The sequence below is a fragment of the Protopterus annectens genome, chromosome 16.part0 (genome assembly GCF_019279795.1).
Source record: "Protopterus annectens isolate FY-2018-M chromosome 16.part0, PAN1.0, whole genome shotgun sequence".
NCBI classification, from domain to species: Eukaryota; Metazoa; Chordata; order Ceratodontiformes; family Protopteridae; genus Protopterus; species Protopterus annectens.
In genome coordinates this window covers 167,637,929-167,664,136 of record NC_056750.1, presented here as the reverse complement: position 1 = coordinate 167,664,136, position 26,208 = coordinate 167,637,929, and the positions used below count along the sequence as shown (strand labels likewise).

At 43.8% G+C, this 26,208-nt stretch overlaps 2 protein-coding genes across 2 annotated transcripts in view; one reads left to right on the top strand and one right to left on the bottom strand.

The window, feature by feature from the left end:
- HAUS4 (HAUS augmin like complex subunit 4) overlaps positions 1–26,208 on the top strand; it is a 770,196-nt gene that overhangs the window by 90,566 nt on the left and 653,422 nt on the right. Inside the window, exon 2 of the mRNA XM_044058014.1 lies at positions 24,071–24,157. Within this exon, the coding sequence (XP_043913949.1) occupies positions 24,088–24,157 (70 nt within the window). The 5' untranslated portion in view covers positions 24,071–24,087. The remainder of the gene's footprint in view (positions 1–24,070; positions 24,158–26,208) is intronic.
- PRMT5 (protein arginine methyltransferase 5) overlaps positions 1–26,208 on the bottom strand; it is a 1,996,504-nt gene that overhangs the window by 1,462,416 nt on the left and 507,880 nt on the right. The gene's annotated exons all lie outside the window — the stretch shown is intronic.

The window sequence follows — 26,208 nt, the reverse complement described above, 5'->3', positions numbered from 1 at the left end:
ATCACTGGATGGTAACTTTAGATCTCAAGGAAGCTTATCTTCATGTGCCTATAAGACTAAGTTGCAGGAAGTATCTGCGTTTTCGAGCTGGAAATTCTCATTATCAGTTCTCTGCATTGCCCTTTGGCTTATCTACTGCGCCCAGAGTATTCACAAAGGTTCTGGCTCCAGTGATAGCTTACTTCAGGCTAAAAGGAATTCAAATCTATCCTTACTTGGACGACTGCCTGATTCTGGCTCAAGAAAAGGAAGACCTTCTACAGCATCTGGAATATGTTATAGCAGTGCTAAGATGCCTAGGGTATTCTGTGAACGAAATAAAGTCCAGTCTAGTACCCTCTCAAGACATGTGCTTTCTGGGTGTGAGACTGAATACAGCAGCCCAGATGGCCTTTTTAACCCCGGACAAACAAAAGAGTCTATCACTTTACTTCCATCAACTATCTCATCAGTCCGTGCTGACTGCAAGGACAGTCCTTCAAGCATTAGGGTTCATGGCATCTTGTATTCTGGTGCTTCCCAATGCCAAACTGCATATGAGGAAGCTACAATGGTATCTCAAAATGTATGGACACAGCACTGCCAGGATTTGGACACTGTCATTCAAATAATACCTTGCCTTCAAAAAGAATTTTTGTGGTGGGCTCAGGAATGTCACCTAAACAAGGGACTCTCTGTGACCCGGCCAGAGGCGAGTCAGATTTTAACGACAGATGCCTCGGACATTGCTTGGGGAGCTCATCTAAATGGAAAGTGGATACAAGACAAGTGGCCTGCCAGACTACAGCATCTACATATCAACATGAAGGAGATGTTAGCAGTCCAGTTTGCATTAATGGCTTTCAAGGAGTTACTTCTTCCAGGGCAGGTGTTGATTCTAACAGACAACACAACTGTCATGTGGTACATCAACAAACAAGGGGAACACATTCTTATCCTCTATGCAGGCAAGCAATGATTTTATGGGAGACTGCGCTCAGCTTGCAACTAACTCTTCAGGCAAGGTTTCTGCCGGAGCACAGAACTCCTTAGCAGATGTGTTAAGCAGACAAATCATGGATCCCCACGAGTGGAAACTGGATCTTCATGTATTTCAGACATTGACAGTGTCATGGGGAACTCCAGACATAGATCTGTTCGCTTCTCCACTAAACCACCAGCTGCCAAAGTTTTGCACAAAGGGGTTTCATCACACAGCTTGGAAAGTGGATGCTCTTTCTTTCAGTTGGAAAAATCTTCATGTGTATGCCTTTCCACCTCTGCCTCTTCTTCCAAAGGTGCTCTTAAAGGTCAGACAAGACAAGCCAAGGATGATTTTAATAGCTCCAGATTGGCCTCGGCAACACTGGTACCCACTACTAAGGAGTCTGGTAAGGAAGCCTCCATGGCCTTTACCTTTGATTCCACATCTGTTATCTCAGAAGGACGGTCATCTGCTCAATGTCAAGCTTCACTCTCTTCATCTAACAGCCTGGCATATTCTGTGTTGAAACACAGCAGGTCTCAACTTCCTCAACAAGTTTTAAATGTGATTATGGAAGCTAGAAGACCTAGTACAAGGAAAGTGTACGCAGAAAAATGGAGGAGATTTTTATTTTGGAGTACAGCAAAGAATTTGGAGATTTCTGAGCCTAATTTGAGTGTGGCTCTTCAATATCTTACTGAGTTATTGGACAAAGGTTTGTCCTTCTCTTCCATTAAGATTCATGCTGCAGCAATTTCAGCTCACTATGATTGTGACCCACCATTGTTTTGCATCCTTTGTTCAAGCAGTTTCTTAGAGGGCAAAGAATATAAGACCCCACGTAGAGCTCCTACTCCTGCTTGGGATCTCAATTTTGTGTTGGAAAAACTTACTCTACAACCTTTTGAGCCTGCGGCTACTGCTGAATTGAAATACTTGTCATGGAAGACTGCTTTTCTGTTGGCTATTACTTCTGCAAGAAGGGTGTCTGAGTTGCAGGCCCTTATGGCAGTAGAGCCCTTTTGATTTTCCATAAGGATAGGGTATCATTACGTACTAATCCTTCCTTTATGCCTAAAGTGGTTTCTAGTGTGGCTTTAAACCAAACTATTCATTTGCCTACTTTTATGCAGACCCCCAAAATAAAGGGGAAAAGATTTTGCACACTTTAGATGTACACAGGCAATTGCGTTATTATTTAAGCAGGACTAAGGATTTTAGGCAGTCTCAGCAGTTGTTTGTTTCTTTTGCTTTGAGTTCGCAGGGCAAGCCTGTGTCAAAACAAACTATTTCTAGGTGGATTGGGTTTTGCATTGCATTTTGTTATTCCCATCATGGCAAGGAGATTCCAGCTGGGATTAGGCCTCATTCCACTAGGGCTACTGCCACTTCAACAGCATTCCTAAGGTCGGTGGCAACTAAGGATATTTTGGAGGCAGCTACTTGGAGTTCAGTGCATACTTTCTCTAAGCATTATCACCTTCCTCTCTACTCTAAGTCTAGGGCTGGTTTTGCCACAGCTATTTTGCAAGGCATGTTGTCAGCTCCTGCTTCTTTATGATTTGCCAGCCTCCCTTACCTCTGCTTTGGGATTCTACCCAATAGTTAGGACTGCAGCAATGTGGAATGAAGAACATAGTACAGTTTTGTACCTACCATAAATGTAGATGTTCGAGGATCCACATTGCTGCAGTCCAATTTACCCTCCCTCCTTCCCCTCTGTGTTTAGGGGTGGTTGTGTAGGTGAGGTTATATGCTGATAATTTTGTATATATTGTACATATTTTTGGTGCAGGTATATTGGGGCCTTGTCTTTTTAGGGTCTTCTGACATCTGGGGCAAGAAAAGACTGAGGATATGACGTCGGTCATGCGCATTAGTACCCTGACGTACTGACGTCAGTCTAATGCGCCCTGACCGACGTCAGCCGTATACTTTGGTATTCGGGCCGACTGGACAGCGGACTACCCCAATAGTTAGGACTGCAGCAATGTGGATCCTCGAACATCTACATTTATGGTAGGTACAAAACTGTACTTTCACTGTATCTAGCCAGGCTTGTCCAAAGGGCAGTTTCAAGTGTACTCTCCAGTTCAACTGGTGAATCTGGGCATTTTGAGGCAATGTTACAGCTGCCTCATGCACACAGACAACCTTCTCCTCCTACCACCAAACACTAATACACGCGAAAGATGAATTATGCAGCCAAACTGGAGGCTAAGCTCTCTCAACCAAAGACTGGATCAGACAGTCAAGAGGGGAAGGGAAATACTTGCATCACACCACCAGTCTCACATAGACCCATTAAGCCGCACTGGCAAAAAACACGCACAAATGCACAAAAACATACTCGGAGGCTCTAAATAAAAATCTGCAAAAACAGAGACCTCCAAGGCAGGCATCCAAGCAACCTCCACTCCCCCAACACAAACCATGAAACACACACTTCACAAAACCAGTGTGCCATGCAATCACAGCCCTTAAGGCAAAATAACATACCCAACACACTAGTAATAGGTGACTCTATAGTCAGGCACACTGAAGTCCCACTCACTAGGCTGAACAAGAAGAAGGTTACTGTTAGCTGCCTGTCGGGAGCCAGGTTCCGCCACATAGTACAAGCACTCAGGTCACTCCAGAACAAGTACGACTCTGTCATTGTCCATGTTGGTGTGAATGACTTGAGCCATACCTCCCTGGACTACATGAAAAGAGACATGGAAGAGCTCTCTGATCATGTAGCCCAGGCCGGTATGACCCTGACCCTGAGTAGCATCCTGCCCTCACCAACAATGATACCACGGTATAAAGCAAAAATGATCAATTTCAACAATTGGCTAAGTTTCTGGTGTCATTCAAAGGGGGTCCAGTGTCTGTCCACCTGGGATGACATGCTTGACAAGCCACTCTGCTTCGCTAGAGATGGCTTGCACCTGTCACCCTTAGGCTTTTGAATACTGGCCAAGGCTCTTGCCACCCCCATAGTGCCTTTTTTAGGCAAGGCTCAAAAGACAAACCCACCGCCGTAAATAGCACAAGTAACAAAAAACTGAGGGTAATGCTACTCAGTGCCAAAAGTCTAAACCTCAAAATGCACGCACTCGAGGCACTCCTTAGAATGGAGAAAATCGATATATGTGCAGTAACAGAAACCTGGTTTAAGGCTACAACTCATACCATACATTTCGGCCACAGACCGAAATACAAAAGGCGGGGGCGTATTCATAGACAAGGATACTAACACCTCCAGGTTAGTGGCACAGCAAGATGCTTCAGAGATCATCCACGTGCAACTAACAGGCAATACTGCAATTCAAATTGTAGCTTGCTACAGATCACCCACCATGTTTCAGGACCCCCATTCTGCATCTCTGGAAGCACTGGAAAACATAAAGGTCCTACCAAACACCCTAATATTGGGTGATTTCAATTACCCAAACATTAACTGGGAGAAATACTCATGCCCAGCATTTCCTAGAATTTATACACTCAAATGCCCTGGATCAACTGGTCATCACTCCCACCAGAGGTGACATCACATTGGACCTGGTCATCACCAACATGGGCGACCGGTGTTCCACACCAGAGGTCAACCCCATTGCTGGTTAGATCTGACCATAAACAAGTCACTCTGGGTATCTTCAAACAAAGTCCAGTGAAAGGCTTTAGCAAAGAAAATTGAACACCACCACCAGTTTCCAGAAAGGCTGTAGAAGCGCTTTCGTTCCTTTATTCCTCCATAAAAAACAGAACTTCAGATAAAAAATATACACTTCCTCAATTTTATATCAAATAGCAGTCGTGACTTTTTTTTAAAAAACATATACCATCATTTTTCTAAAACCTACACATCTGTAAACTGGCCCTCGTATACATTTATTAAACATAAAAATAAACTTTTGATGTAATGCAGTCCTATCTCGACTACATTCTTACCCGTGGGTTCGGAGCCGAATATCTGCTCCGACTCGGCTGATTTTACTAGCTCAAAGTCTTTCATTGGCTGGGCTAAGCAGGTATCCCATGGTGCACTGCTCCATATCCCCAGATCTCATTTGCCGCTCATGTAGCTCAGATGTGGCTTCGCTTGGCTATGGCTAAGTACCCTCTTTTTTCTTGTCTTAAGAAAAGTTTTGATTCATATCAAAAGCTATTTTCATAGCTCTTTGTCTAAGTTTGTTGAGAGTCGTGATCGTTGTGTGGTATCCCACTGACAGTTCCCTCGGGCTAGGCCCGTTTCAGTTAGAGGGCCTAGTTCCCCTCATTTTGCCTTGTGTGAGTACGGTCCAGACCATTTAAGTTAGAGGTTTGGGCTTTCCCTTTCCTTGTGGGTTGCATCCCTTGTTGAGAGTTTGTATTTGCTCTTTAGTGTGTGTTTGGTCAATGTTTAGCGTCATTCCCGCTTTTTGTAGTGTGAGCGCCTGTGTGTTGTTTTCAGACTTTGGTTTTTGCCTTGTTGACCTAGTAGTTAAGATGTCTAAAGATCCTAAGGAGCACAAACCTTCGGGTTTCAAAAAGTGCTCTAAATGTGGGTACAAAATGTCCATTACTGATGGGCATTCCATTTGTGTCCATTGCCTGGGAGCCATCCATCTGCAGGAATCCTGTTTTTGTCATGCGTTCAGTCCTAGAGTTCTCCAAGAGAGAAAGAATAAGCTAATTTTTAAGGGACTCTTAACCCTCTTTTGAAGAGGCTATGGATTCGTCTTCCAGTGGAAAATCAAAATCTGGCAAGTCAAAAAAGAGATCTCCGGCTCAGTCAGCTTCATCGGAGCATCCGGAGAAAATCTCAAAAACTGCATCGACCTCCTCGGCTCCACTGTCCTCGGGGCCACAGGAAGTGTCTATTGATGGAACCGGCGTCGGCTCCAATTTTATTGGAACCTCTTAGGAGCCGATCGCCCAGTCTCAGACCAGCTTCTCCTGAGAGGAGATCTCATTCTCCATCCCTGTCTTCCAAATCCTCCAGGACCCTTTCGGATGTGGATGTTGATAGGGTGGTTCAGAGGCTCTTCCAGTCACCGGTTTTGGCAAAATTGTTTTCGGCTCCGGCTCAGAAGCCCGTCCCGACCCCGTCTTCTATCATTCCTCCTCCGAGTGTATCTCTGTCTTCGGAGCCGGAGTGTTCCGCACCGTGTGATGTTCCTAGGCTGGCTCCGATGCCCCATGTGGCTCCACCGGTTCCGGCATCTGCTCCGACCCCGTCGGCTCCGTCCTCGGGATTCGGGACTCGGGATTCTTCAGTCGGGCCTGAGGGGGATATCCTGGGGCTTATTTCGGTCCCAAGCCTCCCTGTCAGTGCATCGGCTTGGGGAACTCCAACCCCCGTCATGGCCTTGGAGACTGGTCTCTCCTCGGACTCAGGGGGGGGGGGGCTTCGTGGCTATGCAGACCGCGCTGGCCAGATCGTCAGCTACATCAGGCGGGTCGGTCACTCTGTCCCCCACCACTCCAGTGAGAGCTTCTGATCACCACCCATCCATAGACAGCAGAGCACCAGGGCCTAGGGATACCCCCACGAGTGGTCCCCAGATTTCTGAGGGTCCCTCAGAGTTCGAGCCTGAGGAGCCCCCCAGAAAGAAAACGTACAAAAGGAAGCACATAGACTCCCAGGATGTCCCTCACTTCTGATACTGACCTCGAGGAATCTGAGAGGTCCCCCAAGTCATCCTCTGATGTTTCCTTCTCCGATATCCTGGAGATACTGAAACAGAGGTGACTGGCCATCCAAAGCCCCTTCTGAGGAGGAGTCAGTATTCCTTAAGGCCTTTGGTGCTCAGCCCTCCGCCTCCTGGGTGTCTCCACCCTTCGAACTCCTTGATCTGATTTGTCGAAGAGTGTGGGAAAACCCTGATTCTGTGGAGCCCATACCCAGGCATCCCAACAAGTTTCTTTCCGCCCCCCAGGGCAAAGAGTTTGTCTAAAGGAGTCCCTGTAGATGCCATGGTGGTGGCGGCAGCCTCTCAGAAGGAAGTAGCAGGGTCTTCTTCATCCATCCATCCTCCTAACAAGGAGTCTAAGACCATGGATCGGTATGGGAAGCTTACCCTCTCGTCAGCAACCTTTACCTTACGGTCGCTGAATTACCTGTCTCACTTCACTCCGCTCCAGAGAGATCTCCTCAGGGAGTTAGGAGATACTCTTGCGGGTTACGTTCCTGAGGTGGTGGCTCAGACAGTTAATGCCCAGGTCTCTACCCTTAACTCCATTGCTAACTCATCCATGCGGCTCATTTCGTATGCAGCCGAGGGAGCAAGTAGGGCAGCAAGCTCAGGGGTCGCCCTCAGAAGGCAAGCCTGGCTGCGCCTGTGTCACTTTGCGGAGGCCTTCAAGTTTTCCTTCACTGACTCCCCCTTTGATGGTTCCTCTTTGTTTGGGACCAAAGTGAAAGACACCCTCACCAGGTGTGAGCAAGAGGGAAAGACCCTGTCTGCCATAGGGGTCCGTTTTTTCCTTCCTTCTAGGCCTTATCCCAAGGCCCAGTGGGGGGGGGGGTGATGTGGTTCAAGAAATCGGAGTTTTTTCCTGCCACACAAGTTGAACCCCCCTCCAGAGGCAGGGGAGGGGGAGGTTATTCAGGGAGACATCGCCCCAGAGGCAGATGGGGCCCCTGCAATTCGGGAGACCGCGATTTCTTTCCTGGCTCTCCCTACTCTCGTTCCTGAGGCTGTGCCCGGCTGTGCTTATCTGGAGCCAGTCGGGGGTCGAATTTAGTTATATCCGGAAGCCTGGGGAAGCATTACCCAGGACCGATGGGTATTGCGGATAATTTCCGGAGGTTATCTCATTCCACTTACATCAGACCCCCCCGCCAATCAGAAAAATCCCAGATGCTCCACCCAGTCAAAGGGATCAAGCAGCCTCAGAGGTCTCAAAGCTGCTAGACAAAGGAGCCATCCAGCATGTCCCCTGAGACCAAATCGGATTAGGGACTTGCTCAAGATTCTTTTTGGTGCCGAAAAGAACAGGGGACCTGAGACCCATACTAGATCTCAGCCAACTGAGCAACTACGTACACAAGTCCAAGTTCCGTATGGTCACACTACAATCGATTCTCCCATTGTTGAGAGAGGAGGTATGGATGTGCTCCATCGACCTCAAGGATTCTTACTACCATGTGAAAATGGACAGGGCATCCAGGAGTCACCTACGCTTCCGGCTGGGAGCCAGTCATTTCCAGTTTCGAGCCAGGGTGTTCACCAAGTGTATGGCGGTGGTGACTTCTCACTTGAGACGTCAGGGATTCCAAGTGTTTCCGTATCTTGATGACTGGCTCCTTAACACCCCAACCAGGCATCACCTAGTTCAAACCAGGGACGCTACCATCACTCTGTCACCAGTTTGGTATAACAATAAATTGTGAAAAATCTGCTTTATTGCCCTCGCAGCGTGTCACCTTTATAGGAGCAGAATTAGACACCATTCGAATGCGAGCATTTTTACCGCAGGAAAGGATCAGAGTCTTACAACAACAGATACACATGCTGATGCCCCTGAGACAAGTGAAGGCAAGATGGGTGCTCCAGCTCCTAGGGACCATGGCAGCAACAATCATGTTGGTCCCTCTAACGAGATTGCACATGAGAATTCTCCAATGGCTCCTCTTTGTTCAGTGGTCTCTCCAAAGACTTCCACTGTCTCACCCCATCTTGCTTACGGACAGATGCAAACAGGACCTCGGTTGGTGGCTGTGCACCAACAATTTGTACGGTGGAAGACCCTTCGTTCCACCCATTCCGATTGCCACGGTGACCACGGACGCCTCCCAGATGGGGGGGGGCATTATCTTGGCAGGACAGTCCAAGGCACGTGGCAAGAACACGAGATACATCTGCATATAAATATCCCTGAGAGGAGAGCAGTGCTACTTGCGTTGCAGGCACTTCAGAGTGTTCTTCCTGTAGGGACGATTGCGATGCACTCAGACAACATGTCAGTAGTGTGGTATCTAAACAAGCAAGGGGAAACCAGGTCTTACCCTCTGTGCAGAGAGGCCATGCGAGTGTGGCATTGGGCAATAACTTCCCAATGGTTTCTGGTGGCAACGCACATTCCAGGAAAGTCCAACGTGATTGTGGACAGGCTAAGCAGAGCTATTTTGATGCCTTACGAGTGGTCTCTGAATTGCCTGGTTGCAGAGCGAATCTTCAGCAGATGGGGTCAGCCTTGCTGCGACCTTTTTGCCAGCCCCCTCAATGCGAAATGCAGCAACTACTTCACGCTGATCCCCCCACAGGGGGAGTCACCCAGGGACGCTCTGGTTCACGATTGGCCCTCCGGTCTGCTTTATGCTTTCCCTCAGTTTCCCTTGCTGTCAAAGGTGATTCAGAAAGCGCAATCCTTGGGAAGCAGAATGATTCTGATTGCGCCACACTGGCCTCGCCAAGTTTGGTTCCCTTTTCTTCAGCAGTTCATTGTGGACACTCCTTGGACACTAGATCCTCAACCAGATTTACTGACACACATGTCGGGACAGTTCCACCCCTCCCTGATGACCCTCCGGTTGACAGCCTGGTTACTTCACTTCCATCGTTAGTCAGACTTCATAATTTCTCACCAGAAGTGGTTTATATATTATCGTCCTCTCATAAACCATCCACTAGAAAGATTTATTCTAGTAAATGGAAAAGGTTTTCTATCTGGGCACATACCAGAGGCATTGTTCCTTACACAGCTCCAATCGCTTCAGTCCTGGAGTTTTTGTCTATGCTTTTCCATCAGGGTTCCGCATCAGCCACCATCAAAGTTCAACTGGCAGCAATCTCTAATTTTCATGTAGCGAATGAGCCTAGTGTCATGGCGCATAGACTATGCAAGGCGTTCCTGAAGGTTACTCTGTCCCCTGGTGTCCGAACCAATCATTCCCTGGGATCTCAATTTTGTTCTACAAGCCCTTACTGTACCACCTTTCGAGCCTGCAGCTACCTGCGAGTTGAAATTCTTGACCTGGAAAACAGCCTTCTTAGCAGCAATTACTTCAGCAAGGCGAGTTTCAGAAATTCAAGTCCTCTCGATCAAACCTCCATACTTAATCTTCCATAAGGACAGGGTCTCTCTTAGACCAAACCCTTCTTTCCTTCTAAAGTGGCTTCCGTGTCTAATCTAAATCAATCCATTGAGTTGCCTGTCTTCTTTCCCCACTTCTCTAACAAGGCAGAATTTAGATTTCACCAGTTGGATGTACACAGACAATTACGCTTCTCTCTGCACCGAACAAAAGATATCAGGAAGTCTGACCAACTTTTTGTTTCCTTTTTGGAAAACCGAATGGGGTCTCCGGTCCCCAGGGTCAGCCTATGTAGATGGATATCTAATTGTATCTCTTTCATCTATCAAGCAGGAGGTAAAGATCTGCCATTTCCGGTCAAGGCTCACTCTACTCGGGCTGTTTCCACATCTACAGCCTATCAAGCCAGATTGTCAATGGATGATATATGTGCTGCAGCTACTTGGGCTTCTCCTCTTACATTTGTTTCTCATTACAAATTGTCATGGTCTCCAGGGGCAGGTCTTCCTTTGGCTCCACAGTTCTCAGGAGTATTTTCCTATGAGCCACCCAGGATGTAGGTGCTAGGGACGCTGTCCCACTGGTAAGAATGTAGGCGAGGTAGGACTACATAACCTCAAGAAGTTATGTACTCACCATAACGTTCGATGTATGTAGTCCATCTCGCCTCACATTCTTACTTACCCTCCCACCTTCCCCCTTCCTGGAAGATTTGGAGGTTAGGTTGTTATCTACAGAGTTCCCTTGCTTAGCTTATTCTTTACCTGGATGTGATGTGTGCATGGAGTACAAATGAGTTTCGCAGCAAACTAGATCTGGGGTTATGGAGCAGTGCACCTTGGGATACCTGCTTAGCCCAGCCAATGAAAGACTTTGAGCTAGTAAAATCGGCCAAGTCTGAGCCGATATTCGGCTCCGAACCCACAGGTAAGAATGTGAGGCAAGATGGACTACATACATCGAACGTTATGGTGAGTACATAACTTCTTGTTTACTGAACAATCCCTGTTAAAAATCCATCTTATACTTCTCATAAAATAAATAGGTTTTCTACAAATATTTTTATGTTTAATAAATGTATATGAGGGCCAGTTTGATATAAAATTGAGGAAGTGATGTGTAGATCTAGATCAAAAGACATCATTGTGTCCCTCTACTCATTACTCATCAGACACATCATAGAGTACAATGCCCCATTTGGGACGTACCTTACAATACACCTACAACAGCTGGAAAGACCACAGAAGTACCTCACCAAGATCACTGGTCTCAAACAGATGCCCAATGCAGCTCGACTGAAGAAACTGCAGCTGTACTCTGTTGCATACCGCCTACTCAGAGGTGATCTCTGCCTGACATACAAGGCCATGTCCAACCCAGAATTGATAGACATGCTCCACCTAAAGAAAACCATATCCCCTCGAGCCACACGTTCTAGGGATCTAAATCTCACCCCAACAATAAATAGGACGTGCTGGAGGTATAGATTCCTGTCCCAGAGACTTCCCATGCTTTGGAACAAGATTCCAGTCTACATTAGGCAGAGCTCCTCACTAACACTCTTCAGGAGAAACCTTGACGAGTGGATAGGAAACGGAAAGTTTACCGTGGAGATCACTTCAGTGGCTCTGCTGGGCAGAGGCTCAGGGAACTAATCTAAGGGGGCGGCGAAAGCCAACACATTCTGGCTAGGCTCATAAATGCCTTCGGGCAGATAGCCTAGTACCTACCTATGAACCTATAAAACAAATAGGACTTGGTGGGATAGATAACAGACAGTAGAATGTTTTGTAGAACAGACTTGTCTTAGACATCAAGCTGAGTAGTTCCATGACTTTTAAGACTTGCCTTGAAGACTGGATGTGCAATTGCAAGTACAACCCTTATGTGGCCCCGTTATACCTTATGGAAAAGGAGTGAAAGTAGGCCAGGGTCTGGTATTAATTCATGTCTTGGTAAATGGGTGGAATCATTGGCCATGCTACAAACAGTCCAGTGGATCAAAAGCCTAGTATGAATCTATGCGATACAAAAGGGTGCCATCGCTAGTCAGAGCCTTTTTTTCATTTCTGCCCCTATTCCTTTGGTTGCTGCACTGCATCTCTATGTCCAGTGTGCAGTGCGCACAAACGTTGGCCCCAGTGACATCTTAGTATCATTACTACGTTTTTACAATCTGCTTTTTACATACAGTAGAGTGTTTATTTATCCAAAATGTCAGTTATACAAACAGTCTTCTAAAGTTTTTGGTAGGAAAAAATCATAAAGTTTGAATATGTAAATGTTATACTTATTCGCTTATGCATGGTGTTTGAGTTTGTAGCCTGCTAATGTGTGAAGAATGTTCTTAAATGTCCACTGGAATTGCTGAATGGTTGAAAAGTGTATTCTCTGTGTGCAGAAAAACAAGTTTTTAGAAGTTTTTTTTTTTAATCCGGTTCAATGTATGTTTGACTATCCGAACTACCCTAGGTCCCAATTAGTTCAGATAATCGACTGTCTACTGTATAGACTCAGCCAGTGGTGTGTGTGCTCATGGATACCATTCCCGTCTCCACCACAGGGTACTCTTGTGGTCAAAAACTCTACGCTCACCTGCCAGCAAGAAAGGGTAGCTAATTACCCACTCAAATCATACCCCTCCTGGCTAGCTCTTCACTTGGCAAAAAATTTGCCTGAAAAGAGAAAAAAAAATAAGGAATGAATCAATGAGTGAAACAGACACAAAGAAGAAAGTGTATACAGTTGTGGGCATATAGATTTTAAAATGAAACTAACTGTGACAAACCGAAATGCTGCCAGCCCAGCTGTGTGGAATTTTGTAAATAATCATGTCATTTGTGAATATTAATATGATGCATAGGCTTGGGCGGCCACGATGGTGCAGTGGTTATCATTGCCGCCTCACAGCAAGAGGTTCTCCGGTTCGATCCTCGGCTGGGGTTCCTTCTGTGCGGAGTCTGCATGTCCTCCCTGTGGTCATGTGGGATTTCCTCTGGGAGCTCCGGTTTCCTCCCACATCCCAAAGACATGCTGTAGGTGGACTGGACACACCAAACTGGCCCTAGGTGTGAGTGCGTGCATGTGTGTGCCTTCTGTGGAAGGTTGGCTGCCGGGCTGGCAACTCGACAGCGTAAAACTCCACTGCCAATCTTGAGCGGACGGTGATCCGCTGTGGTGACCCCTAACCGGGAAAAGCCGAAAGAAGAAGAATATGATCCATAGGCTTGTCTTACAAATGTAAGAGAACTATATATTATGTGGATAGTAAACTATTGGTGCAGAAGTGTGTATTGAGCTGTATGTTATGTACTGAGCTTCAAGAATGTAACCACGGTGTACCCTACTGGAAAAGAATAGAAATGTATATGGACTATGTGCTTGTGCAAATGTGTGTTTTCATGGTGGAAGTTGGAACAGAGAACTTGCAAAACCTCAAGAAAATATGTGGAAATTGTTTTATGATTCTGTTATCTCTGTTTCAACTGGGAGCAGACAATGTCTGGAGCTGGAGATTTTCCTTTTATCTTGAAACAGAAATAATTAACTAGGTTTCAAATGTAAAAGTGTTCAACTGTTTTATGACTTCCAGTTGTAAGCAAACTTCTGAGAGTTATGTACCTCTGACACAGAGGTGCTAAATTTTAAGTTTCTGTTAGCCTGGGAACTGAAGGCAAGTGACAGAGTGATGTCATCCCAGCTAATCCATTAGTAATATGTATTATTACTTTAAGAACTATCTCAGAGAGTGAGTCTGTGCATTTTGTATCTTGTCTTGGATTTAGAAACATCCATTCAGCACTTCTCATCTACATTTGCCTTGCTCTCTAAGTAAGTTATTTGGGGCAGAGTATCTTTTAGATATAGATAGGAATATAGTAAAGATTAGATGTTTTCTGTGTCCGAGACTGTCCTGGAATGTTTTAAAATATTTCCTGTTATTCTGAACTCTGTAGTCACTGAGCTGAGTTATTGAGTATTGTCTTATTCTTTTATTATCAAATATATTTGAACCTTTTAAATGTGGCTGGTTTGTTTATAGATATTTAAGTTCTTAGCGTACTTGCATATGTATTTGTTGACACTGTATAGGCCACTCCTAAATAGCCTTGGTCACACTTGCCACTTGAATAATAGTAACATTACACAGTAAGATTGATCACCCTTTTGGAAGGGCCTTAAAGTAGCTGATAAGTTGTTCTGGTGGCAGTGCTAACTACTTTACAGTCTGGGCAGAAGGGGGCATAGCTAGTAAACCTGTGCCAGCCTTTCCCGTGTGTGTGTTTGTGTGTGTGTTTGTTTGTGTGTGTGTGTATGTGTTTGTGTGTGTGAGCTACTTGGACAGGGACACGAAGCACTGGTTAGAGAGAGTGCTGGGAGAACTTGGCTTTGAACTCTGGCTAAGGACTCCACTCTATAGCTGTGCCAGTGGGGAGTCTTATTGGGGATCTGGAGAAAGAGGGAGAAACCAGCCCCAGACTGACTGTGATCTCTGTGTGCTTTTAAGGGAAATTGTACTTTACTGTGTGTGTATTTGCCATCCTCCCAATGTGCACGCCCCTCACTGGTGCTAGTGGTGAGAATTGAGGCTTGTTTATTACTGGGCCAGTCCAGGGGCATGTCGCTAACCATCAGTGGATTGGTCACTTGTAAACTTAAGACATTTAACTGCTCTCTAAAACAGGATAACTCAAGGAAAGCATGTCCTTGTTGTGTTTAAGTAAGGAAATGCTGTGGTCTTTTGAGCTGGGCCATATGCCTAGAAAGTGTATACCAAAGGAGGATGATGCCTTCAAAACCATTCATAGATGAAGCATATTTGTAACCGTAACGTACTGGATTCTGTCAGTGAGGTGGTTCAGTGAGTGACATGGGGGGGTTTACATTTAATTGGGTTAGCTTATCAATTAGGCCAGAGTGAAGAATGGTATTGAAAACTTAGAGCACACCAGGATTTGGCCAATGAACAATTTTATTTATTGGCATTTGATTAATTTAATGGAGTCTAATGTCTTTGTGACTTGTTCAGGAAATTCTGCCAGGTTCAGGAGGGTAGGATCTGCCTTTAACAAACCCAGATTGGTTTGGCTTCAGGATTTAAAGACTGCCTTTGTCCTTGTTCATTGGGTTTGTAGTGGTACATTTCATTGCCATACAGATGAGGCTAATTTGATGGGTCTATCGCTGCCTAGATCAGTTGTGGATCATCCTTTGTGGAGTGGGATGACTACAGCAGTGCTCAACCTTTGGTATAAATCCATTGGAGAAGCTGAGACTGAATCGATGCAATAAGGAGTCAAGCAAGCTGTGTTGGGTGCTGACAGAAAATTGTTTGGCATGTATCTGTCCTGACACATGTCACAAGTGGAATGCCTTAGAGATACCTTAATAAAAGGCTGCATGGCCTAAACATGCTCTCTTTGGACTGACACACAGCCCTGTCACTATACTTTGTATCCTACAGACTTCTAAGAGGTGACCTGCATCTGGCATACAAGGCATCCTTCTGACCCATTACTGATGGATTTGCTAACATCAGCAAGTTAAATGGCATTACGTGTACTTGGTTTAGGGATCTAGATCTCTTCTGCAACATCAGCAGAATGGTTTGGAGGGACAGGTATATTTTACAGAGGATGCCACTGCTGTGGAACAGACCCTCCAACCGCATAAAAAATAAATTCATCCCTGTCCATTTTAAGTGCAACTTAGATCCATGGATGGGAAAAAGAAAAGGACTGTCCCCTGCACTAATGGACAGATGCAGCTCCTAAATGCTGTAGCCCACTCATGGTTCCTCTCAAATTATCTTTCCCAGTTATTCTCTTTAGCCAACTGAACAACTATATACAGAAGTCCAAGTTCCGTATGGTCACACTACAATCGATTCTCCCATTGTTGGGAGAGGAGGTATGGATGTGCTCCATTGACCTCAAGGATGCTTACTACGCTTCCGGCTGGGAGCCAGTAATTTCCAGTTTCGAGCCATGCCCTTTGGTCTCACCACAGCCCCCAGGGTGTTCACCAAGTGTATGGCAGTGGTGACGGCTCACTTGAGACGTCAGGGATTCCAAGTCTTTCCTTATCTGGACGACTGGCTCCTTACCGCCCCCACCAGGCATCAACTAGTCCAAACCAGGGACGCTACCATCACTCTCTGTCAACAGTTGGGCATAACACTAAATTGGGAAAAATCTGCTTTGTTGCCCTTTATAGGCGCAGAATTAGACACCATTCGAATGCAAGCATTTTTACCGCAGGAGAGGATCAGAGTCTTACAACAGCAAATACACATCTTGATGCCCCTGAGGAATGCGAAGGCAAGATTGGTTCTCCAACTCCTGGGGACCATGGCAGCAACAATTATGTTGGTCCCCCTAGCGAGATTGCACATGAGACCTCTCCAATGGCTTCTCTTTGTTCATTGATCTCTCCAAAAATTTCCACTGTCCCACCCCATTTTGCTCACGGACAGATGCAAACAAGACCTCAGTTGGTGGCTTTGCACCAACAATTTGGACGGGGGAAGGTCCTTCAGTTCACCCATCCCGGTTACCACAGTGACCACGGACGCCTCCCAGATGGGGAGGGTGGGGGGGCATTATCTTGGCAGGACAGTCCAAGGCACGTGGCAAGATCACAAGATACATCTGCATATCAACGTCCTAGAGATGAGAGCAGTGCTACTTGCGTTGCAGGCACTTCAGAGCTTTCTACCTCTAGGGATGATTGCAATACACTCGGACAACATGTCAGTAGTGTGGTATCTAAACAAACAAGGGGGAACCAGGTCTTACCCCCTGTGCAGGGAGGCCATGCGAGTGTGGAAGTGGGCAATAACTTCCCAACGTTTTCTGGTGGCAATGCACTTTCCGGTTAAGTCCAACGTGATCGCGGACAGGCTAAGCAGAGCTATTCTGATGCCTTAAGAGTGGTCCCTGAATTGTCTGATTGCAGAACGAATCTTCAGCAGATGGGGTCAGCCTTGCTGCGACCTTTTTGCCAGCCCCCTCAATGCGAAATGCAGCAACTACTTCATGCTGATCCCCCCACAGGGAGAGTCACCCAGGGACGCTCTGGTTCACGATTGACCCTCCAGTCTGATTTATGCTTTCCCTACGTTTCCCTTGCTGTCAAAGGTGATTCAGAAAGCGCAGTCCTTGGGAAGCAGAATGATTCTGATTGCCCCACACTGGCCTCATCAAGTCTGGTTCCCCTTTCTTCAACCATACATTGTGGACACTCCTTGGATCCTGGGCCCTCAACCAGATTTACTGACACACATGTCGGGACAGTTCCACCCCTCCCTGATGACCCTCCAGTTGACAGCCTGGCTACTCCACTTCTGTCGTTAGTTAGGCTTCATAAATTTTCATCGGAAGTGGTTCACATTTGATCTTCCTCTCATAAGCCATCTACTAGGAAGATTTACTCTAGCAAATGGAAGAGGTTTTCTATTTGGGTGCATACCCAAGGAATTGATCCTTACACAGCTCCAATTGCTTTAGTCTTGGAGTTTTTGTCTATGCTTTTCCATCAGGGTTCTGCATCAGCTACCATCGAAGTTCAATTGGCAGCGATCTCTAATTTTCATGTGGCTAATGAGCCTAGTCTCATGGCTCATAGACTCTGCAAGGCTTTCCTGAAAGGTACTTTGTTACTTCGTCCTCCGATCTCCGAACCTATCATGCCCTGGGATCTCAGTTTTGTTCTACAAGCCCTTACTTCACCACCTTTCGAGCCTGCAGCTACCTGTGAATTAAAATTCCTGACCTGGAAAACAGCCTTCTTAACAGCAATCACTTCAGCAAGGCGAGTTTCAGAAATTCAAGCCCTCTCTATCAAACCTCCATACTTAATCTTCCATAAGGACAGGGTTTCTCTTAGACCAAATCCTTCCTTTCTTCCTAAAGTGGCTTCCGTGTCTAATCTTAATCAATCCATTGAGTTGCCTGTATTCTTTCTTCAATTTTCAAACAAGGCAGAATCAGTTGGATGTACGCATACAGTTTCTATCTGCACCGAACAAAGGATGTCCGGAAGTTGGATCAACTATTTATCTCCTTTTCGGAGAACAAAATTGGGTACCCGGTCTCCAAGATCACCATATCCAGATGGATATCTAGTTGCATCTCTTTCGCCTACCAAGCAGGAGGAAAAGATCTGCCATTTCTGGTCAAGGCTCATTCTACTCGGGCTGTTTCTACATCTACAGCTTATCAAGCCAGATTGTCAATGGATGATATATGTGCTGCGGCTACTTGGGCTTCTCCTCGCACATTTGTTTCTTATTACAAATTGGACGTGGTTTCTAGGGGCAGGTCGTCCTTTATTTTCCTATGAGCCACCCAGGATGTAGATGCTAGGGACGCTGTCCCACCGGTAAGAATGTAGGCGAGCTAGGACTAAATAACATCAAGAAGTTATGTACTCACCATAACGTTCGATGTATGTAGTCCATCTCCCCTCACATTCTTATTTACCCTCCCACCGTCCCCCTTCCTGGAGGATCTGGAGGTTAGGTTTTTATCTACAGAGTTCCCTTTACTTTAGCTTATTCTTTTTTATCTGGATGTTGTATATGCATGGGGTATGAATGAGTATTGCAGCAAACTTGATCTGGGGATATGGAGCAGTGCACCATGGGATACCTGCTTAGCCCAGCCAATAGAAGACTTCGAGCTAAAAAAGTTTGGCCGAGTCGGAGCAGTTATTCGGTTCCGAACCCACGGGTAAAAATGTGAGGCGAGATGGACTACATACATCGAACGTTATGGTGAGTACATAACTTCTTGTTCAAATACCATCCCAAATCATACTCATTGGTGACGTACACCAAAATCCTGGCCCTACAAACGCAAAAAGAATCCCTTCTGCAACCAGACTAATAACATTCTAAACATACCCCGGAAAGCCCACTGACCTCTTAATACTTAACATAAACATAAGCATACTAAGTAAAATATCGGAACTACACACCACTGTGGCTATTTACTTCCGTGTCCTAGTTCTTCTCACTGAGACCTGATTAAAATCACAAAACAGTGATAAGGAATTTGCCCCCCCCCCCCCCCCCCAGGTATAATGTTCTTAGACAAGACCGGGCATCCAAAAGAAGTGGAAGTATTGCACTACTCTTCAAAAATAACCTGACCTTTGATATGTTGGTCAATGACCCACCAAAGTTCAGTAATGCAGAAATATTTACCACGCTAAAAATTGATTCAGAAAAAGACTTGCATATAATTTGTACCTGTATACCCCCCAGGAAAAACATTAATACAGTAGAATCCATTCTAGACTGGGCATCCCAAAACCTCCTCCAAGAAACAATCGTACTGATTGACTTAAGTACCGACTGGTCCTGCTGTGACTCGCTCCATCCCACCAGCCACATCAACCTACATGGCTTCACTCAGTTAATAAAAAAACGCAACCCGAGTAGATAAAGCAACTAAAAAGGAGTCCATCCTTGATTGGATTCTCACTAACTGGCCATTTCAATCCTACTTCTCCGGTTCCCTCCCAGATGTCCTCAGTGATTACCTTCTCACGTTTGTAATAAGACACCAAGTGAACCCAATAAAATCCCTCATCCTCCAAATTCGGTATACAAAGAATTTCAAAAACCAGGACTTCATATCTGCATTAAATAATGCAATTGGAGACCACTCTCATTTCTCTCCCTGGATAGTGCTGTAGACTACTAAAACACTTTTCTTAACATACTAAATCACCTTGTCCCTGTCAGAACCATTAGAATCAAGTCCAGCTATGCCTCCTGGCTTACCAAAAATACCAACCTACTTCTAAAACAGAGAGAAAGCATGGGACTCTTGGCGTCACAGTAAAACTTAAACAATTGACAGGCATATCCGGAACTAAGGAACAAAGCTAAAAAATTAGAATAGACAAAAGGAACCTCTATACAGACATCCAATCTAAACGCAAACTTGCCTACAAAAGTTCTGGGCTGCCATCAATAAAATCCTGCAAGCAGGAAAGACCAGTACTTTCCCCTCAAATATTGATACCACCACGGATTAATATTGCCACCCAGTTCGAATACTTCACATCCATTCTAGCCCTTACTAATAAGTTTGGATGTGAAGTAGGAGAAATTATCAACCTCACCTGCAGATCAAAACTGCTTCTCCTTACAATCTGTCCTACAAGTACAATATATAAATATCTGAATAAACTTAAACCTACAGCCCTGGTTGCTGAAAAATTACCTGCAGAATACCTCAAGATTGCCGCCAAACCCATCTTCTTATCCTGTTTCCTTATCTCAATCGTTCTTTGTCAGAATAACGTGTATCTTATCTATGGAAAATTTCACATATAATACCACTTCACAAAGGGGTTAATTTAGTGGAACTATCTAATTACCATCCAATCGCCATTATCTCCCTTGTCTAAAATCCTTAAAAAATTTATACATTCCCAAATAATGAATTATCTCCTTACTAATAAACTACTGACAAACACCCAACACGGATTCTGTCCCAATCACAGTACTACCACAGCCCTTATTAGCTTTACCAGTACTGTAAATCAACACTGGAACAATGGTAACCTTGTCTCCACTGTCTTTGTAGATCTCCCCAAGGCCTTAGATTATGATTTCCCATGCCAAACTCTTAACTGCTCTCTCCATTCTTAATCTAAACCACTCCAGTGTAGCCTGGTGTCAGGATTATCTATGTAACCGCCAACAGGCAGTAAAATGGCAGAAGTCCCATTCTCCCCACCTACCTAAAACCTTGGGGGTCCCCCAAGGATCTATCCTCGATCCTCTCCTCTTCAACATATTTACCAACCAACCTCATAAAGATATCTTGCATGCCACCCTAGTCCAGTACTCTGACTCCTCCCTAAACTGTTCTGCCCCATCATTCCCTCAACTCCAGAAATTGACACAAGAATCCTTTACCGCTATTGAAACAGAGTTAACCAACTCTCTGCTAATACTTGACCTAAAATAAAAACAGCTAATGATGTTCCCTATCCCATAAGTGCTTTAGACCCCATACCTCCACTCACAATATACTCTGCTAACACACCGATCACTCCTGTTCAACACACGAGACTTCTAGGAGTCGTCATCGATCCCAACATGAAATTTGATATGCATATTGCTCTAACAAAAAAAAAGTCCATAACTTGGTACTGTATATAGATGGAAGAAGTACCCAGTCAACAACAGTAAAGCTACCATCCACGAACCCACCTGTTCTCCATACTTATGTATGCCTCCCCATACTCATCAACCTAAACAAAGCAGACTTAAGGAAACTAAGCACTTGCTACAATAAAATAAACTTTGCAACTAACTCACCCTTCAGTACACATCACTGTCTAGCAACCTAGGAATTATCCTGTCTCGAGTTAAATAACCTACTCGCGTGTAACCAACTTACAATAACCCACCAAATCCTTTAAAATCCCAGTAAAGTTCCTGCACTACATGGCCTACTGAATATCTATTCTAACAAATGCCTTCTAAGATCCAACAACAAAGCACTAGTTGACATAACCTGCCTCGAGTTAGCTAACCTACTCGCGTGTAACCAACTTACAATAACCCACCAAATCCTTTAAAATCCCAGTAAAGTTCCTGCACTACATGGCCTACTGAATATCTATTCTAACAAATGCCTTCTAAGATCCAACAACAAAGCACTAGTTGACATAACCAAAAGCAAAAATAGCTCTGGGGACTCTATTCTACTTCTGTTACAAAAACCTGGAATTCCATGCCCATAGATATTAGGACAACAGAAAACAAAATTAACTTAAAAAAAACTCCTTCAGTCCCGTTTAAACAGGTCTTGGATATGCAATTGCTCAGACCCTGGGTAGCTTCTCACAGTGGAACATATTTGTATAGTATAGCAATAACCCACACTTGGGTGTGGGTAATGCTAGATTTACCCATGGTTGGTGTGGTTTGGTCATGAGGGCGAAGCCCGAGTGGCCAAACAAAGACAACCATGGGTAAATCCAGCATTACCCACACCCAGAAGTGGGTTATTGCTATTATACAATGACATTATTTAAGAAAAAAAATTACTTTTCTTAAATAATGGCATTGTATAATGCCTCCTTTCTGCCCTTCCGCAGCTGTCTGGTATTCTGCGGCAGTTCTGATGTACTGCGCATGAGTATGCTTACGCAGTACATCAGAGCTGTGGGCAAAAGCAATGGAGAAAGCAAGATCTCCGTTGCTTTTTACAAAATGTCTCAGTGTGTTAAAGGAGTTTAACATAGCGAGACAGCTTTAAAAAAAAGCAACGGAGAATCTCCGTTGCTTTTTTTAAAGTTGTCTCGCTATGTTAAACCCATTTAACATAGCGAAACACCTTTAAAAAAAAAAAAAAAGCAACAGAGATAGGAAGATCTCAGTTATTTTTTTTAAGCTGTCTTGCTATGTTAAACTCGTTTAACATAGCCAGCCAGTGTGTAAAAAGCAACTGAGATCTTGCATTCTCCGTTGCTTCAAAAAGTTATACTAATGGAAAAAGTCTGGGCGACCGGATCTTTTTCCATTAGTATAACTCTGATTTACAACGTGCACGCTGACCAATCAGCGTACACGTTTTAGAATATTAATGGGGGGTTGTTGTATAATATAGAATAACCCATGTTTGATCTTACTGTGCAAGTTTACAACCGCTATTTTCTATGTTCTGTACTTAAACAACTTGTGTTTATAGTATTACCCATTGTATAAATGTAACCATATAACTGAATGAAATGGCCTACAACTGTATTGTATAATTTTCACGTTTTATATTGTATACTTTATTCTGTGCTTATTTTACTGTATTGGCATACAACAGCTCCTCCTTCTTTTGTACTGTACTTCAATAACTTGTGTATTGCATTTACTGTGCTAACCTTTGTGGAGCTTTTCTCCCTGGGCCTCCGCTGAAAATGGGATTCATGCTCATTGGGACTCTCCCAGTTAACAAATGTAAAATAAATAAATACATTTTAAGATGGCTTTTACTCCTGGCCAAGCAGATTCACTAAAGGCAATATTTTAAAATAAAACAGCTCAGGATGTCTGAAGTGAAACCAGTGGTATCAGGCAAGGCACTTTTAACTGAAAATAACTAAATTGTATAAAAACCTGTACAGGCAATAGAACCAATAACAAAAATGTGGTCTAATCTGAAATCCAAGTGCTTTTAACTACCCAGCACTTTGTTATTCCGCCGCTAAATGTGTTTGCCTGTCAGAGGGATAATTCCCCCTGTTATGATGGCTACCCTTTAATGGGGGATATGGAGTGCTGCCAGGCAAGGAGGACAGAATTAATTTTATGTAGCGTACCAGGTGGGTTAGGTAACCGTTGTGGAATGGGACAAGCAGTACTTTACCATTTTCCTTCACCTTTGTCATTTGCTGTTTTGGTTGTCCTGTTACTGACCTTTAAACTCTTACGAATTTTTGATAAAGTTTAATACAAATAAAGGTTAATTTGGTAAATTATTTTCTGATAAAGTTCAGCTTCTGTATTCTTTCAAAGTCCATAAATTTGTTTGATCAGCTTCAGAAAAGTGATAGTGCAACCACTGTGTAAGGTGTTATCCGGTTTGGAGACCAGTTTTTTTGTGTTGCTGTTGCACTGGGGGTATTTGAATTAGAACCCCGGCAAAGTTATCTGATGGACTTTGGAAGAGGTTTATGCAGAAACAGAGACTTGACTGGTGAAACAGTAGGCTAATTATTAGAAAAATTGAAAACTACTTTTTGTCTTATGTCTATTTGGCTTATGGCCTGGATAGTGCCTGAAAACATCCTGAACCAGCTCTGCCACATGCCAGTCAGTAAATAAATCTGAAGTGGCTCACTTGATGCTGTAAAATGGAAAGAGGAACTTGATATTGGTGAATGTGGAGAAAGCTGATGGAGGTTGATGTGTTGGTAAGCAGAAACGGTATTTACAATATTTTGAGCCCCTTGACCAGCTGTGAAAGAGTATTCAACAACATTGGTCTCTACCTGTATATTGTTACTGTGAAGCTTTGTTTTAACCTCTCAGTTGGTTTGGTACCTGTTCTTAACATTGTATTTCTGTATTTTTACAGGACCTTAACTAGTAAAGATGTCTGGCTTTGCTTCTGGAAATTTTGAAACTTCATTTTCATTGAATTGTTCAGATGTTTTGCAACAGGGTATGTGCTCATTTTTCCATAATTAGTTTATCTTTCATCATTAAATAAAAGTAGTTCCTGATATTTGCATATAATGTAAAATGGTTGTATAGTGACTAGGTGATGTTTCCTGGATATTATGAACTATAACCATGTTTTGTCACCAGTTTCATTAGCACAGAAGAAAAAATGACTGGTGTAGACTACCAGAGTTTGATTAGTGACTCTGGATGCCTGCTGAAATTGACATGGTGAAAGGAAAGAATGGCAAGGGCCCTACCTGTGCCCTTTTCTCAGGAGGGGAATGTTGTGGATGATGTGCTGATTGGAGATAGACTGCTCAACATAGCCATTGTTGATAGTAGTGCATGGAACTGTCACAGGGTTGCATGTGTGTGATAGCCTGGGAGGAAATGTTGGTTCTGGGACCTCTGGGGAGATATGTTCCCTTGGGCTTCACATCATTGCCTACTGTAGTTCTCAACCTCTTAGCACAAGAGTTGGGTACAGAGCCAAAAAATAATGGAGTGCAGAGGCTGAAAATCACAGGCAGATTTTAAATGCTCTTATACTCAGTTTCTGGAATGTAGGGGTTTGCATTAACGTACATTTTCTGAAAGATATGAAATTTGGAACTCAAATGTCTGTCATTATTTGGTGATAGCAAACTGCAACAATTTGCAAAAAGGAAAAAAAAAAACAGATTTTATGAGAAATAGACCAAAAATTAGGCAAAACTAGAGATTTTCTGCTAAATCGGGGACAGTGGAGAGTAATGTAAAATGCCTTACCAGGCTACAAAATTGATGCTAACACCCAGTGAAGTAGGATTGTAACTAGCCAAGCCAGCCTACCTCTGCTTCCAAATTTGCCCTGCTCCTGCGAGAAATGCTGTCATTACCAACGTAAGGGGGTGCTGGTGATCCAGAGTGGTTATAAATACCAGTTACACTCTCACTGCAGACCCATGGATTGAGGCGAGAGGGAGTTTGGGGAACCAAATACAAGTAATTTTTCCATGCAGTCTTAATTTGGGGGAAGTAGCTTAGAAACATCATGGTATCTCTTAGCCTGGTTCAGGAACTGATTTGCTTGTTGTTCACTTGACACATCTATATTAAGTGTGTAGTAATTACTATACAGACTAGTGTTCCTTAATGATTGTGCAGACTGGGTTGAAGTCAATAATAATACTAGAAGAATAAGAATATAAGACAATATAAGGAAATATATCAGGGCTTTCAGGTAAAAACAATTATGTTTAAGAACTCTGGTGCCTCAGCAGAGCCTTCAGAGGAATTAAAAATTGCAAAACCATTAAGTTTGGTATAACTAAAAGTATTCAGTTAAGAAATGGTTGCAAAACACATGCTTTAGATTAATACCCCAGTTATAAAGCATGTCTGTTTTAGATTCATTGTTTAATTGAATGTCAAGTCACACTGTGTTTGGTTAGATCATAAGATCTGTTTTATATTAAATTCAAATAGATGCTTTATACAGCAAAAAATCTTTTAAACTCCTACCACGTTTATCACTAGTTGTGTTTTTTCTCTAAAATATGTTTTTAAAGCCAAGTAATTACCATAATTTTACAACAAAAACATATGCTGCCATTAGGTTGTTTAGTCTCCTATCCTTTATATCCCTAAGGCTCTCAAAGTCTTACCTTAAATGATTGAATAATCTCTCCTATACAGAAGACTACACAAGTACTTCAGGACATATACCACATCTTCATTTCTGCATGTAAAGGGGATCATTTACATTAAATTTTGTACATCTGATCTATCAATATTAATATGATTCCTCTGAAAGGCATGAAAGGTGTGCAGAATTCCCCAAGAGTAATTCTTAATTGTTTTTTTTGTTTTTTTATCCCACGCTCTCGTGTGTTTTTGAAATTGGAAATCACTAATATTTTTGTCTATCATTTTGTTGACTAGGTTACTGCTGGCCCTTTTTTCAGGGAAGAACTTGGTATTTATACTTGCCAAGAGAAAAACCTGTCATTGAAAAAATGTTGTTCATTTGTTTAAGTGCAGTTGGATCTTTTTTACATCACCCGAATT